The following is a 17333-nucleotide window of genomic DNA, read 5'->3' as shown; positions in this document are numbered from 1 at the left end:
CTAGCTTTCCTTGGATTTTATACATATTATTTATTATTTTTTCATTTTATTACTATACATGTGATTTCTTTCTATTCTTATTTATTTTTGACTGCTGTTACTAATGCACGCAGAACACATCATCAACTATCTACATTACCTACTCGCTTTTAGATTCCAGCATTCACTTGTTCAAACAATCTATTCGCTTACTATCCATTCAAAATATATACTATAATTAACCATTATTTATGCATGGCAATTAAAAGAGCAATATACATAGATAGTATAAAATATAAATATTGCTATCCTTATATTTTACCCACATAGAAATCGCTTGAAATACGTTCACTTTTTGGCACATCTAAAAAATTGAGTTCAGTTGAGATCGAAACTAGGAATTTATGTGTTAGCGCCTAGCATTTAACATTAAGACCTTTTGGCCATTGCCTCAATGTTGTGTTCCAATTTTTATTTTATTTTTATAGCGACTTTATATTTCCGATATTTGTCATTTGAGAACAATAGTTTTTAATCCCACATTTTATTTGTTTTCTCATCAAGTTAGCATCCCGAAGATACTTTTATATTTCATTTTATTGCTAATAATAATAGATGATAATAATTTTCGGTATTTGAATGACAATCATGTTTTCTGAAATCTCTACAAAATAAGCTAATGCTTTCATAGCTAATTTGGTTTTCAAAAATATTGATGAAAATCGAAAAAACTAAGAATTATAAAATTATAGCGTAAAAATGCAATTGCTTGCGTTTACGGCGTTTGCTAAATATAATTTTCCGGTGTGAAAGTTAAATATAGCAAAGTTTTTATATATGAAATTGTCGAAAATGTGTGCCCGTCAATAATGAAATAAGCAACTTTGAATAATAATTAGATGCCAAGTTTCGTTTCAATTTCTTATTAAAATTACAAGTTATCAACAACAAAATGAGATTATTTTTTTACATAATTATTTATAATGAAAAACATGATAAAAAAACAAACAGGATTGTCTCCTAAATCCTTCGTGTTTCTTCAAAATTATAGTAGACGACCAATATAACAAATTTTTAGGTGAATAGCTTGTTCCCTTGTTCCCTTGATCGCCTTGTTTTTAAAGAGATCATATTATTGCACTGCTACCCGACATATAGCATTATATAGCAGTGTAAGGATTTTCTTTTCTTATATAGGAATAGGAATAAATGGGGTACCAGCTCTTAATGGAGCGGAACACTGCGACCATGGTTGATCTTTTGTGCTGCAACAGACCCTATCCAAACAGAAGAAATTTCACCTTCCGAATGAAAGCCAAAATATCGGCCGTTGGAGACCTCCTAATATCAGAAGGGGGAGTAGTTCTCGACCCAGAGACCTCCTCCTGGCCCAGATCAAGGCTGGACAGTCACAGAGAATGTAACTGGAAGTCTCATCTGCTTTCAAGCAGAGTCGACAATCTATCTCTTCGGACAGACCCATTTTCTTAAGGTGATAGCGCACTCCATCAACTCTGTTCTGCTAAAGAAGGATACCTTACTATAGCGATTCATCATATTACATAATACATTAGAAGTTCGCTATATATAGCAGTTCTCTGTAATTATCATCAAATTTTTATTTTCACTATCATAAAATCCTTTAATGAAGTTTCAATAAAATTAAATTTACTTTCATGTCATCACGTTATATATCTTTAAAATAAAAACGTTGCGATTTTGGTAATAATTAATTTGATCTTATTAAGTAAATCCCATAATATTGGATAATACCTATTGGATTCGATATGTTTTAGCAATAAGTTTAAATTTGTATAAATTTTAATGATGCCCACTTTTGTTCCAAAGATAATGGTTGATTATTAAAGAGAATTATCATATATTGAATGAAATGAATCTTTCGACTACCCAAAACTTTTAATATATAAAGTGTTTTGTACGTTAAATTGAGTTAACTAGTTATATAAAACTATCAACTATTCATAAATATTAGTGTTTAATTTTCTCGTAATAACTTCAAAATTTAAAATCATATTGATTGTTTGTCCAAAAATTCAAATTTTAATTATGTTATCTTATTTTATAAATTCTCAGCGATTTGATTTCGTTTGTATATTTTATTTTTTTTTATTTTTAGAAATAAATTTCAAATAAGTGTGCCAAAACAAATATCTAGAAAAAAAAAATCTAGAAAATATTTTATAAAAATTTTTTTCTAATTTTATATCTATAGGTTTATACATATACATATTGAATTTTTTTTTATTTTTACATCAGTTTTGCATATTTTATTTGTTTCTACTCATCGAATATATTTTTTGTTTTTTGAATTATTTCATACTTAAAATTGTTATTAAATTATATATTATTAGTTTTAAGTTTACTTTTAAAATTTTTAAAAATAAAATTTCGCACTTATAAATTTAAATAAAATATTTTTAGATTCAAAATAAGAAAAAAGTTAGACCTATTTTTTATTTTTTTTTATTTTAAATATAAAATATTTTTTATATTTTTTTGCTATAATAAAAATAAAAAACATTTCTTCTTTAAAGCTTGAAGTTTAGTACTTAGTATCTTTAATGCAAGATTTACATAAAATATCACTGGCATTTATTAAACATAAATATTTTTCTTTAAATTTAATAAAAATCTAAGCAATGTAATACTGATATTTCAACATCTAATTTATACCAATTGCATCAATGTATGAATATTGCTTCACTTTTATCCAGCCTTTTTTTATTAGGACCAAACTCATACCCACTCGTTATATCTCAAACATTCTTTATTCTCATCCTAACACATATATTCGTTTATCAGTACATAAATGTTTCTTATTCTACATGTCTCAGATAAAGTAAAGTGATATACTTAACATATATTTGTTTCTTATTCTTCTTTTTATTTAGCACTACAGTCTAGTGTGAACCTGAGCCTCCTTCATAACCTGCCTCTTTTTGCTTCGATCTTGTGCAGTTGTTTTCCAATTCAGAACACTGAGGTTTCTGGCGTTCTCGTACAACTTTTCCTTCCATCTCAGCTTCGGTCTGTGTTTATGCCTTGTTGTTATCGGATTAGCATTAAATATATTGGCCGGATTTCTTTTAGGTCCCATTTTTACAACGTGAGCTGTCCATTGGAGTCTTTTTGCTTTGACAAATCTTACTATATTTTCATTTTTAAGCAAGTTATCAATTTCGTTGCACGAACATATATTTTTTTAACTGATTTAAACTAGAAAGATATATACAAGAAAGATATAAATACAAGAAGTTGAAAAAAATTTTATTCACTTTTTGGAAATATGCCTTTATATTTAGTAATACCTGTAAATATATGATAAAAAATTTTTTAAACTTATGTTCTTGTATATACTGATATCTTATATATCTATGTTATACAATAAAAGTTAATTATAATTAGTTGGCAAGCACATCAGTTGAAAACGGCTGGACCGATATGAGTATTTTTTTAATGTTCTCACAGAGAAAATTGAAAGAAAAATTGAAGAAGTGGAAAATTCTGTCACTTCTAAAAGTACTTTTCTCCTTAAGGTATTTATATTCAATCCAAATTTTCTCCAAAACCGCTAAGTCGCTCTCTTTGGTATTTATGAGACGTTATATCAATATAAATGTACCAAAAATAATACATTCTTATTTCGGAGTCAATATTTGAGGTCTATATATATTTAAGCTTGCAGTGCTGCAACTAATATTCATCTAGTTAATTTCATCTAGCTTATAAAAGGACTATGTATTTCATTACCAAATAGATATGACAATTATGATTTAATTATTATTTAAATATTTTTAAATAAAATTATGGAAACATAAAATTAATATGCACACCTCTGTTTAATTTTCAGGTTCTTACAAAACAATTGAGCGACAAAAGTCCAAAAGAGATAAATTAGCAACAGCTCTGCGTGATAATAAGAAGAGACTTCAACAGGTTGAACAGGAAATAAATTTATTAACAGAGCAAATTAGTCCTGGCCTAACCGAAAGACTGGATAGCGATATACAAAGATTACGTTCTGATTGTCAGGATATGTTAAATGAAATAGAAACAAAACGAGGTAAATAAAATATTTTTTTAACATATAAAAATTAATATTTATTATTTTAATAATCAAACTTTTTTTTGATTTGCCTTTAACACAGGTCCAAGTGTAACGAATAATCCAAATTGTGTAAGTAATTTCGTAAATAATGGATCACAATCACAATTACAATCACAATCACAGCAACAAATTCAACCTCAACCATTCCCACGGCAGCGACCATCGCGACCACCGCCTATAGCAGGCATATTAAATCAACAACAGCATTTGGATTTTGTGCAACATCACAGCAATAGCTCGACACCCACTGGAGTAGCCTATACAAGTCCATTAACAACAACACCAATCATAAATACACCAAACTCACTGCAACAACAACAACAACAAATAGCAACTCCACTTATGTCGCAATCACCACTTACATATGAACAATATTATCAATTGCAACAGCAACAACAACAGCAGGAGCAACTGCAACCGCTACAACAAAATCAACCGCATTACACCGATGATGAAGATTATAGTGATTACAATACCGATGATAATGAGGAAGAGGAACCGCTAGAAATGTGGGCCTGCAATATGTGTACATTCCGTAATCATCCGCAACTGAATATGTGCGAATGTTGTGAAAACGTCAGAATTTTACCGCGTACGTTAAGAATTTCACCAACAACCATTGCAAATACTGATTCTGCACTTAGTGCTGTTAATATGAATGATGCTATTAACAATAACAACACACACAATAGCAGTGGCAATCTAATACGTGGTATTGGTATTATAACACCTACCAATGGCAATGTTACTAATGCCACTGCTAATGTTGCGAATTCTAATACTAGCTTAGAGAATGATGCTAATCTAACTCAGCAACAATTACAACAATTTGCTCTGCATACGTGATGTAATATTTATGTTTTTATGTTGTTATTGCTTTATTACTCTAATGTTCATTTGCAAGTACGAGTATATTTATAATTTACTTATATTATTTCTTATGTATCTTTAGTAAGTTTTTATAGTTTTGTATATTGTTGTTTTTAATAAGAAGATGTTTAATATTTGCATGTGTAAGTTAAGTTTTTATTTTTTTAAAACTAATATCACTTATTAAAATGTAAGAGATATGTTAGATAATTTTTTTTTACGCGTCAAAAATGTCAATGCTCCAATATTGAAGATTATATATTAGTTATATTGAATCTTTCAATATGGCTACATCTTGCATAATGTTAAATTTAGGACAGACTTGTCTCGATTTGTGACTCCAGTTATTTTCTTTGGTGCCACTTGTTAATTTTAAACATTATTTTTGGATTTCATTCTAAGTTAGTAAAGTAACTTATCTAACATTACAATATTATGATAAGAAAATATATAAAAAGATGCGATTTCCTTTAATATCTGATAAATATAATACGATAAAAAGAAACGATATCTTCTTAAAAAGTTGCGTTTTATTTGAGAATGCTTGTTCGAACTCAAGTAAACTGTAGTATATTTTGTTAGTAAGTAAACAGTCCAACTATAAGTAACAACTAAACAGTCTGGAGTATACTAGGTAGCAATTTAATAATAATTAGAAATTCACTCAAATGTTTCGCTAAATTTTCGATCATTTTTAATTGGAGCCTTTTTTACATATTTCTTTGTTTTATTAATTAAACATTTTAAAACAATTTTTATGTAAACCTTAAATACTGTTTTGAATTTGTTTATAATTTGTATTAAAAATAAAAATTTGACTTGCAGTATCAATGACTTTAATATATTATTTCATTGGAGACTTTTAACTGTGATAAAAATGAAATATAAAACAACAATTCAAATTAATATAACGATATATCATAAAAAGATTTTATGAATTATAAATAATAAATATATATATAGATATATATACCAGCTTGTAGATATGTAAATAAGCATATGTACTAAATAACGATGTATTTTTAAGTTGTTAAAATATATACTTTAAGTTACTACATAAATCTATTAAAAGATGAATCCATTGTTAGAAAAATATTTAAACAGTAAAAGTCTAATTTCCTACAGATTATATAAAGTTGAAAAAAAATCTAAAAACTGTTAAAAAAATCAAACTTCCTACCTAAATGAAAATATTATGTTATTTTAAGTTTACAAATTCTTTTATATATTTTTGTATGTTAGAATTTTTGTGTGCGTATAGGGTACGCTTGTTATTCGTGAAATCTTAAATTAAAAAGGAAGCTCCAAACAATATGATTTTTCAATATATTCAGGTATTCTTTATGTATAAAATTATACAAAGTGTAATAATTTAATAGTCATAAATATAATAAATTAAATAAAATTGTTTTAATTAAATAAATAAATGTTATTTGTTTATTTGAATTTATGCATGATTTTGCCTGTTTCTGCAATTTTCAATATTAATAACTAACTTTTTTGCGAACATTTAATTATATATTTTATAATAATAATTTAATTTTTTTTCAATAGAACCTTTACTCAGTAGAGAAGATATTCATATAACCTTAGCACCCGGAGAAAACAGTAAGTATTTTATTAATAATAATAATAATAATAATAGAATTCAATAAACATGTAAAGATTTCGAGTTATTTACGGGTAACTTATTTACTGATAAGTTTCTGTTAGGAAGAAATTTTAGATTTCCATATACGACCTGGCTTTAGCTTTAAAGTGGAAACTTTGTAAATTATGATAAGTAAGGTTAGGAAAAGTTGCTGCCGGAATATCACTGCAATATACTTGCAGCTATTGGCCCATTGTAACATCAATGGTACAGTGTTTTCTTAGTTATGATCATGTGTCAAATTTGACGCGTTTTTCACTATTTTCGTTAAGGATAACTTTAATTTCAGTTAGAAGTTAATATAATCTATTTTCCAAGAAACTCCATTCCTAAAAACAATGTGCATTACAAAAAGAATAGAGCTTGATGTTAAGGTCGGAAAAACAATGCGTGTCGGATGCTAACCCCTTGCACCGAATATAACATATAAAATATAATAAACAACTTTTTAAAATGAGTACAGATATTTTCGTCAATTACATTTGTAGTGATAAAAAAGTTATAGAAACTTCTAATGTTTGCAGTTACTTAATTATAATCATAATTTATATACCATATATGTTAATAATACTCTTATTAATATTTAATTAATTTTTCTTTCATTTAATTTATATATATAAATATTAAAAATCCACATCTATGAAACAGATTAAATTAATTATTTATATTAATACTTTGTGTTTTGCAGGAATTATTCACTCATGGGTCGTTTCATGACAATCAACAGATAACTAATATCAACCTGGATATTTGTTAGTAATAAAACATTAATTAAAATAATAGTTGAACAATAAAATTAATTAGCTTATAATTAAATCAAATTTCTATTTAACATTTATATTCTAATACTTAAGAAATAATTTTGTTTAGATTATTGTATGTTAGTATGTTAGTATGAATGAATTAAAATTTACAAATTTAATTAAAAATAAATTAAGTTTTACATATATATATATATATATAAATGTCTATATATATATCGTATATAATAGAACAAAGTTATGTAATTAATTTTTTAAGCTGCTGGCAGCTCATAATTAAAATCGTATTTAGCGAAAATATTTTATTATAAATTTTTTACTCTTTAAAATATAAATTCAATTGTATATAACTTTAAGAAAAGACTTAAGAGAGCATGTGAATATAACATATAATAAATGGAAAATATACATATATTTTATAAATCCGCTAACATTTTATTTTACGAGGGAAAGATTTTTAAATATCAATTAAACACAGTATCCACTTTTAAATTTTAATAAAAAGGCATATTAGTACAGTATCTACTGTAGTAATTTTTTAATATATATAATGAGTGTAGTAAAAATTCATTATTATTGCATGAAATTGAAGGCATATTTACCATAGAATGATCCGATTTAAGTCATATTGTTAGATGCGCCATTTTGTTTGATGATTTGTTGCTATTTTGAAGGTAATTTCATTAGCTACTCTAATAGAAGTTCTCGTCCCTATGCGCAAAAAATTGAGGCAGTCGATTTTCACAAGCCTCCCTTTGAAACGGGTTTTTACGCAATTCTTAGCTTTTGTGCAATCAAAACAGTGCTTACATGAGTTATACGGTCAAACTAAACAATTTCCATTATTTTATCAACATTTTCAACAATTGGTCTTCCAGTGCGTGGTGCAACTTTGCGGGATACAACACGAGATACATAGGTATAGATAGATAGATAGACATAGATAGATAGATAGATATAGATAGATAGATGTAGATGGATAGATATAGATAGATAGTTATAGGTAGATAGATATATATAGATAGATACAGTGAACACTGAATTTTGAATTTTTAAAAACCCCAACCAGGTGGTATGTCAAAAGTTGGCAAACCAGAAACAGAGTTCTGGAAATCACTCAATGTACAGCAAAAAGTGTATCCACGTGTGATATCTGTGTAAAACGATGAATTAATGCCATACAAATCACACACATTCGTACAGAATTCGACAACATCTGTGACAGCAGCAAATGGATTATTTAAGGTAATCATTACAAGGCTTGTATCCAAGTCCGGATGCATTAGTATTTTATAGTACCACTTTGGTGCTTCAATGTAACTGCCATCATCCAAATATATCGAAGTTAACACATTTGCAGTTGTGGGTAGTTGTAGTATACCCAAAGTACTTGTAAATGTCAATAGATCAGACCCAAATTGTGTAGCAAGACTTCTAGCTTGATTCTCAACACGTATCCAATTACCAGCGTTTATAACCTGAAATTCTGGTGCGCAATTTGTATAGAAATAGGTTGCCAATTGTTCATAACCAAAAACGAAATCTGCATCAGGGGCTAAATGACCACGAGCCAGAAAACTTGAGGATGTTATATAAGCTTGCTTCACACCAAAATAGTTTTTGAACCGCGATATTTGATTATTGTTTGTGTAAAACTTGTTAGTGGCTGTGGTAGTAAAACGCATACCATTAGCGCGGAAGGCCCGACGGATGTTCTTGTTTATTTTATCTGTATAAAAAAAAAACACTGTTTAGACTGAATATTCCAAGATAACATTTAAGTATGGATGAAATAAGATAAAATAGTGGAGGTGCGAGTTTTTATTGAGTCAGATGAAAAATATTGGTGCCTTTTTTATATTTTTAATGCATTAGTATCTGGATTAACACCTGACTTCATCGCAACACCACTGAAATGTGTTAATAGATGAAATACTATTAAATTATAATGATGATTTGTGCAGGAGGATGCAGGAGGATACACTACAGTCTTGCAACGACTATAAAACTATTAACTCTACAGTATGAAGTATGGAGGATGCAGAAACTATTTAATTAAAAATGAAAATGATAATAATGAACGTTAAATATATGTATGTTAATAGTTATATATTTATCATAACTACTCACAATTTTGTGTAGCGCCATTGATAATACTACGTGAGTACAGTGTTTGCTCCGTATTGCTGTCATAGCATATGGTAAACAAGTGTAAGAAATTTTTGGAATCTAATGTGAAGCCTGCTTTATACACTACACCTTGATTATTTGAACATGGTGTTGTTGTAAGTAGTAGATCAGATGTGGGTATACTAGTACAGCGCAATTGCGATAGTGTATAACTTTGTGATTTTTCAGTACTATAAAAGACATTGCCACTCTGACATGTTAGCGTTAATTTTTGTTGTGCCAAATCAACCAATTGATTGCCACTTCCAGCACAGAACACCGTTAAGTTACTGCCAATTGATAAAGTAGTCACTTGTCCTGTGGGCCATAGAAGTTCTGGTGTCGGTTTTGCGATAGTACTTATAACATAAACTGGTTCCGGATTCGGTATATCTGTAGGTATTGTTATAGTGCAGCCTGTAGGTGCAGCAGTAGTAGTAGGAGTTGCATTACATAGTAAATTTATAGTAAAATTAGGATAAGTTAAATAATAATACATAGTGTACATAATTATTTAAAAAAATGGTACTTTCTGTCTATACTTTTTATAACAATCAACTAAATTTTTCACGGCACCTCACAATCATTTACAATAACACGCAGGTATATACATTTTATATGGAATATCTTCTAATAGAATTCTACTTTTAAAATTTCATTCGTTACTTTAATAATCTATATATCATTCCATTTAAATAGTTTAATCTTTAATTTGATTTAATTTTAACTATTTCAGTATATATACTGAATATTTTGTAATAGCAACGTGTTTAAAATACTAAGAATTTATAAATATTTATATACTAGATGATGGTAAAAAGTTTTAGATCCTATAAAGATTTAAGTTTATATACACAGAATAAAATTTTATACATTTTATAAAGTTAGAAATGGACTTAGTAAATACATTCATAATAGTTACGTACCAAAACTTAACAATTTTTAAAATATGAAGTACTGTGATATGCATAAGAGCAACATATACTTACTACTTATAACTTCATTCAATAAGTTTATGGCAGTTAGTGTAGAAGGAAGGTCAGCATAGTGAGTTTTGAAGTCTTCCAATTCACAACAGAACGTATAACCACGTGTCAAATCTGTAAACTCTGCAACGTTGGTACCAGCTCTTTGACAGACATTAGTACAAAATTCATCAATATCTCCAGTAGTAGCAAATGGGTTATTCAGCGTAATAAATACGATAGCTGAGTTAGTTGCTTCACGCTTCACAACCTTAAAATAATATTTGGGAGCTTCAATTTTATTTGTTGCATCCAAATAAATTGATACCAACGTATTACTTGTTGTTGGTAATTGGAGAATACCCATATAACCGTTGTAGATCTGCAGATCATCATTGTAAGTGACTGCCAGACTACGTACTAAATTTTCAACTCGTATCCAATTACCGGCATTTACAATTTGAAATTCTGGCGCTGCATTGGTGTAGAAATACGTCGCCAACTGCTCATAACCAAAAATGAAATCTGTATCTGGTGTTAGATGACCACGTGCCAAATAGCTTGTAGTCGTTATATATGGTTGACTTGAACCGAAATAGGATTTGAAACGTGAGATTTGGTTGTTGATTGTATAGAAATTGTTCGTTGCTGTAGTTGTGAACTGCATTCCTTCCGCTCGAAATGCACGTCTTGTGCTCTCTTGTATGTTAACTATATAAATGACATGATTTCCATATGACATAGGTTTAACAGTAGTCGTACTACTACTACTTACAATTTATTGCTGCACCATTTACTGTATTATGAGTGTAAAATGTGTTTTCAGTTACATTATTATAACAAATGCTGAAAACACTTGCAAATTGATTTGTGTTATATTCAAATCCAGCTTTAAATATATAACCTTGACCATTTGAACAGGTTTCTGATGTTAAACGTAGCACTGAAGTCGGTATAGACTTGCAGCCTAATTGATTAAGAGTATATGCCACGTTACCTACAACACTTTTGAATGTATCATCTGTATGACAGTAGAGTTCCAGCGATTGTTGTTTGAGCAAATTTATCGCATTTCCTGAACCTGGGCATACTAGCAGTAATTTTCCACCATTAGGAATTGTAGTTACCTGACCAGTTGGTTTAAAGAGCACATAAGGACTCAAACCATCCAGTGAGCTAAGCAACACAGGCTCGGATGTGGGCATATCAGTTGGTAAAGTAATTCCGCAACCACTTCCATTAGCACTACAAACTGTAATTTAGAGATATTTTATTAAAAATAATTAACTTCCATATTTCCACTCTTTGTTCATACTTGATAAACTTAAACACAGAACAAGAATAGCCAACTTTATTTGACCATAAGCGTCAAGCACATTTGGTTTGTAGGAATACATTTTTGAATTTAACTTATTGCAATAGTTTTGGCGATATTTATAGAAGATATCTGCCATGGAATACTAATAAAACCCATTATCGTATGCATATACCTAACTATATAAAAAACTTCCACATATCAGTAAAAGCATATGTACTTGCAGACTTCTGGAACGCTAAGTAGTGTACGGGGAACCGAAATAGTAAATTCGAAAACATTTGTGTTTTTAATGCTTGCTTCTTCAGTTTATTTGCTATTTTTATTTAAATAAAAAAATTGTTGCTATATAAATAAACTTAATTAAAAGCGGATAAGAGCAAATCAGACAATATTAGGGTTCCTTCACTATCTGCTGTAAGTTCAAAGGTTATTATTACACGCAATGAATATCTTTGTTCTTCGAAAAACATAATATTGGTAAGGATGAATATTTACAACAACGTATGCAACTGCTAAGCTACTATACAAATAACTTCAACCACTAGATTATTATTCGGAATAATGATTGAATATCACTACCATCATATTTCCACTAATCACTGTGAAATAGCATTAATAATAAGTAATCTCAATAAACGATCTGCCCCGGGCTATGATGGTATCGGCAACATCTGTCTTCAAAACCTTCCAGAAAACGTCCTCACCAAAGTAGCGGAAATAACCAATGCAATTCTTAAATTTGGGTACTTCCTATTTGTTGGAAAAATGCGAAGGTCATTATGCTTCCTAAACCAAACAAGGACCTGAAGTTCCCACAGAATTGGCGTCCCATCAGCTTGCTTCCTACTCTGGAGAAAGTAGCAGAAAGAGTCATTCTGGCTAAATTGAAAGACCACCTAAGCTCGAATAATATCATCCCTGATGAGCAATTCGGAGACAACCACTCAACGGAATTACAATTGACCAAAATAGCACAACATTTACAATCTGCACTTAGAAGTAGGATGTCGACTGGTCTTATCTCTTTTGATGTCGCTAAAGCCTTTGACAAAGTCTGGCACTCGGGCCTAATTGTGAAAATGGCTGCTCAGAACTTTCCACCATCATCAAGCTCATAGGCAGTTTCTTAAATGAAAGGTCGTTCCAAGTCAAAGTGAACAATTCAACCTCTTCAGTAAAATCGATACAGGCTGGAGTACCACAGGGGTCGCCGTTATCTCCACTGCTCTATAGCCTGTTCACTGCAGACATACCGAAACTCGAGCCTTCTATGCTATCGCTTTATGCTGACGACACTTGTATTGTGTACTCAGACAAAATAGCCTACAATCTCTCCAACACCATACAGGGTCACATTGACGTGCTTGTTCAGTATTTTAAAAAGTGGAAAATAAAATTGAACGTAGAAAAGACTCGGGCAATTTTCATTACCAGGAAGCGCCGCCAAGCACCCAGAAAATTAAAAGTAGAAGAACAAGAAATAGAATGGGCCGATACTCTCAAATACCTAGGCATAACCTTTGATAACAATCACTCCTGGAAAGCACATTTCAAGTCCAAACGAGCTCAAGTTGCCCGAATATTACACTCCCTTCACCCGCTCATCAGCAGCAAAAAGCTCAACATAAAGAATAGAGTTAGCATATTTAAGCAGATTATTAAACCAGGACTACTCTATGGCAGTATTGCGTTTTGCCAAGCGCTAAACTCAACTTTAAAAATTCTTCAAAGAGGGCAAAATATTGCCTTAAGAACACTGGTTAACGCCCCATGGTACGTAAGAGGAGCGGATATCCACAGAGATCTGAGAGTCGATTCAGTCGAAAAATACATTAAAGATCGTACTCTGAAACTGTTCAATATAATTGACAGTCACAATAATCCAATACTCAGCATCATAAAAATACAGCGAAATTTGATAAACTCAGCCAGATACAAAGACATCAGATCCATCATATTATAAAGCCCCGTATTCAGTTATTCTTAGTGTGACTTAAAACTGTCCACAGATAAAATAGAGTAAAGGTGCTGATTTACCAACTCAATCATCTGAATATCAATAATATCATAACTTTCAAGTACAGGAAACTTGAATGAAGAAGAAAAAAATAACTTAAATATTATTTAAATTAAATTTCTTGTGTTAAAAATGAATTCTATTATATAAATTGTCGAAATCATCCAATAAGTCATGAATCATTCATTCAATTAATGAAATTTTTTTTGGAATTGTGGTGTCATCATCCCTTACAAAGACAAAGAAATAGAGATAATATGTAATTAATACTACAAATTTAAATTTAATTGAAGTTGATGATAAAAATTCAGTTCCTTTGTGAAGTTCGTTCAAATGTGCATTGTTTGAAATACCGCCCAATTTTCATCCCCTTCATATTGGTTCTATGAACATGATATGTAGGCATTGTTTAGCTAAGCATTTTGCTTCAGAGTCTACAATGCGTGAAAGAAATTTCTTCACTATGTATTGTCGTAAAGGTAAAGTACATCTTCCACTATTAATACAAAATGAGTTTTTTAATTCATTGTATGACGGTCTTACATCAAATTATAAAAATATAAGGAAAAAGTCCGAAAGTTATTTTGACAATATTCGAAGCTACAATTCGGCTTATGCTTTGGTCAGTTCGGAAACTAATATTTCTGACACAGTTTTAAGAGGAATTTATCATTTCAAAATTCACGACATATTTTATCACAGAGCATATGGTCACAGCATATGGTCGTACGCCAAATTATGCCCAGTTGTTCAATATAGAATGCGAAAGCAATCAAATAAAACTTGCGATGCTGTTTTGATGAGACAAATTTCTGTTGAATTGGATAGAATAAATCCATTTATTCGTTCATTTCGTACAATGAAGGAACATTGTGATAGAGTATGCAATGTACAGAAAGAGATTTGTATGGCAATTACCGTGAATCGTGATACAGATATACGAAGATATAATGATACAACTCGAACTGATGTTGCGGTTATACTTACGACTGTAGATGGTGAACCACCATTTGAGAGAAATATGATATCTTTTTCAAAAACAAATGGTGTGGTTAAGAATGTATCAGTATTAGATTCCATTGGCATAGTATTGGATCCATTGGCATATCCTTTACTATTCCCAAATGGAAACTTTGGTTGGTGAATGGGAATGGGACGAGAGTGCGAGTCAAAGCAATGCATAATAACACAATAGATTGTGAAGTGCTCATTGGAGTTGCTCACGGAAAACGTATTTTGATTCCACGCATACACTTGACGTGTTCAGGGTAGTGGTGCCAAACTTTGTTACTTTGGCGTATTTGTAACTACCTCTTACTTTTCGAGTATGTATTCGTTACTCAGTATTCATTACTGAGTTTAAAACCAAGGTTGCATCCTCAATATGATATTTACATCTTACTTTGTAATTTCTGTGTATGTGTGAACTAATGTACTTTTTATATTTGAGCTAGTTTTTTCTAGGACTTGTAAGGCTATAGAAACAGTCTCGTAACTGAGGAGCATCAAGTAAACAAAATGTAACTGGAGAATGGTCAGAAGACAGATCGCAGCTAGTGTATGTTGAGATAAAATTTCTGTACATGCCTTTGGTTACCGCAAAGTCTATTAGGTCTGGTATTTTATTATTATCACGTCTAGTGCATTTTTCCTATGTAAAATGGAATTGTAAAGCTGTTTACCTTTTTGAGGCGTGAATCCAATATGCGTGCTTGGCGTTGCAGTCTCCTGCTGCAACAAATCTGTACCTAGAGTTAAGAAGTAATCCATAAATTGGGCCTCCCTCGCTTTTAATGTTGAAGCGAGGGAGGCAGTAAACTGCCGACAAAATTAAGATTTTTTCTTTATGTTTAAGGCGTATTGATATGGCGTCTAAATTGCGTTTTAGACTCCTACGTACCAAGATACCAGTACCACCGTGTGCTTTCCCATCAGTGTGATTGGTTTTATAGAATAAATAACCAGGAATATACCATATAAGAAATTTTTGTTCGTTAGATGTGTTTCTGAGCAAAGCATTCCATCAACACTTTCACGGGACATGAAGTTTGTGAGTTCTAGTTTGTGTTGGCTTAAGCCGTTTGCATTACATGTACAAATTTTTAACGAACTCATTTATTAGACAAAAACATTTGCATTAATTGGCTTTGCATTTTAACTATCTCGTTAAGAGTAGTTTGCATGATTGACATAAACTGAGTTAAGGTCTGGGTGAGAGTGGAGATCATCATTTCCAAACTATTATTTTGAACTGGAGGGGCTTGTTGCTTGTCAGATTTAACGACATTAGCATATGAGACACCTGGTTACTGAAGTTTAAATGCCTTTTTTCGACAATAAAAGGTGTTTTTAAAATCATACTATATATTAATTATGATAAATTATAGATTGAATAAATTAACAATTATTTTATTGAATTGTTTGATCCGCATATTTTGCATTTAGCTTTATACCTCCTACTAGTTTCAAATGAATCCAAATTTCACTTTTTTTATATTAATGTTTTTAAACATTTATAATGAATTTATTATTATACCGCGAAAACAACTGCTTAAAAGTAATCGTTACCAAGTACTCGAAAGAGTAGTTATAACAAATACTACTCATTGGTAAAATGAGTAAAATTTACGAGTACAATAAAAAGTCTGTATTTGTTACTCCAGTATTTCTTGAGTAACGAATACAAAGTAACGGATAATTACATTTTTGGCACAACTAGTTCAGGAACTGCATTTGCTATGACAATTAACAAATCCCAAGGACGGACATTTGATAGAGTTAGAATATTGTTGAGAAGACTTGTTTAAACGCATGGTCAACTTTACGTTGCAACCAGGAGAGTTAGATCATTTGATGTTTTACAATTTTATGTCAGTAACGAAGGTGGACAAGGTCATTTGGCTAATGATGAAAGGGTGTTTACAAAAAATATTGTTTACACTGAACTTTTGAGAACTTTGTAATATTAACATTGTTAATAAATTATATGTTCTATTGGTCGATTTTCGACCACTGGTGACCCTAATATATATAATAAGTGTAATAAAAATTCATTATCATTGCATGAAAATTGAAGGCATATTTACCATAGAATGATCCGATTTAAGTCATATTGTTAGATGCGCCATTTTGTTTGATGATTTGTTGCTATTTTGAAGGTAATTTCATTATGCCACTCTAATAGAAGTCCTCGTCCCTATGCGCAAAAAATTGAGAAGTCGATTTTTAAAAGTCTCCCTTCGAAACGGATTTTTACGCAATTCTTAGCTTTTGTGCAATCAAAACAATGTTTACATGAGTTATACGGTCAGACTAAACAATTTCCATTATTTTATCAACATTTTCAACAATTGGTCTTCCAGTGCGTGGTGCAACTTTGCGGGATACAACACGAGATACATATAGATATAGATATAGATATAGATATAGATATAGATATAGATATAGATATAGATATAGATAGATACACTGAAC

At 30.3% G+C, this 17333-nt stretch overlaps 3 protein-coding genes across 6 annotated transcripts in view; 2 read left to right on the top strand and 1 right to left on the bottom strand.

Moving 5' to 3' along the window:
* Positions 1-7419, top strand: part of LOC119684946 (alpha-protein kinase 1-like) — a 29339-nt gene extending 21920 nt beyond the window's left edge. For 2 of the 3 annotated variants that reach the window (XM_038099102.1, XM_038099103.1), the window contains exons 3-4: positions 3851-4063; positions 4149-5683. In XM_038099102.1, the coding sequence (XP_037955030.1) occupies positions 3851-4063; positions 4149-4954 (1019 nt within the window). In that variant the 3' untranslated portion in view covers positions 4955-5683. Of the gene's footprint in view, positions 1-3850; positions 4064-4148; positions 5684-6532; positions 6587-7317 lie in introns of those variants that run through there. The other variant, XM_038099104.1, reaches the window with a different exon arrangement.
* The window catches only part of LOC119684897 (putative uncharacterized protein DDB_G0292292), a gene marked incomplete at its 3' end in the record, with an annotated part of 137368 nt that overhangs the window by 72615 nt on the left and 47420 nt on the right, over positions 1-17333 (top strand). The window lies entirely within an intron of this gene.
* Positions 8379-17285, bottom strand: LOC119684950. 2 transcript variants are annotated; one of them, XM_038099110.1, is made up of 5 exons: positions 16946-17285; positions 11300-11776; positions 10549-11235; positions 9521-9976; positions 8379-9119 (listed from the first exon to the last, which is right to left on the bottom strand). In XM_038099110.1, the coding sequence occupies exons 2-5, from the start codon at positions 11727-11729 to the stop codon at positions 8443-8445; spliced, it is 2250 nt and encodes a 749-aa protein (XP_037955038.1). In that variant the 5' UTR covers positions 11730-11776; positions 16946-17285; the 3' UTR covers positions 8379-8442. The 2 variants fall into 2 exon arrangements, with proteins under 2 accessions (XP_037955038.1, XP_037955036.1); XM_038099108.1 differs by lacking the exon at positions 16946-17285 and adding an exon at positions 11840-11945.

The sequence above is a fragment of the Teleopsis dalmanni genome, chromosome 2 (genome assembly GCF_002237135.1).
Source record: "Teleopsis dalmanni isolate 2A chromosome 2, ASM223713v2, whole genome shotgun sequence".
Taxonomy (NCBI): domain Eukaryota; kingdom Metazoa; phylum Arthropoda; class Insecta; order Diptera; family Diopsidae; genus Teleopsis; species Teleopsis dalmanni.
Note: the sequence above shows the minus strand (reverse complement) of the source record. Positions and strands in the feature narration are given on the sequence as shown.

What these genes read in the sequence shown, in the direction of transcription:
- LOC119684950 (XM_038099108.1), bottom strand. Translation starts at nt 11,921, where the DNA reads ATGTATTCCTACAAACCAAATGTGCTTGACGCTTATGGTCAAATAAAG. An exon ending in AAATGGTGCAGCAATAAATT is followed by an intron (nt 11,236 to 11,299) that starts GTAAGTAGTAGT and finishes TCATTTATATAG; the next exon opens with TTAACATACAAGAGAGCACA. An exon ending in CAATGGCGCTACACAAAATT is followed by an intron (nt 9,120 to 9,520) that starts GTGAGTAGTTAT and finishes TTTTTTATACAG; the next exon opens with ATAAAATAAACAAGAACATC.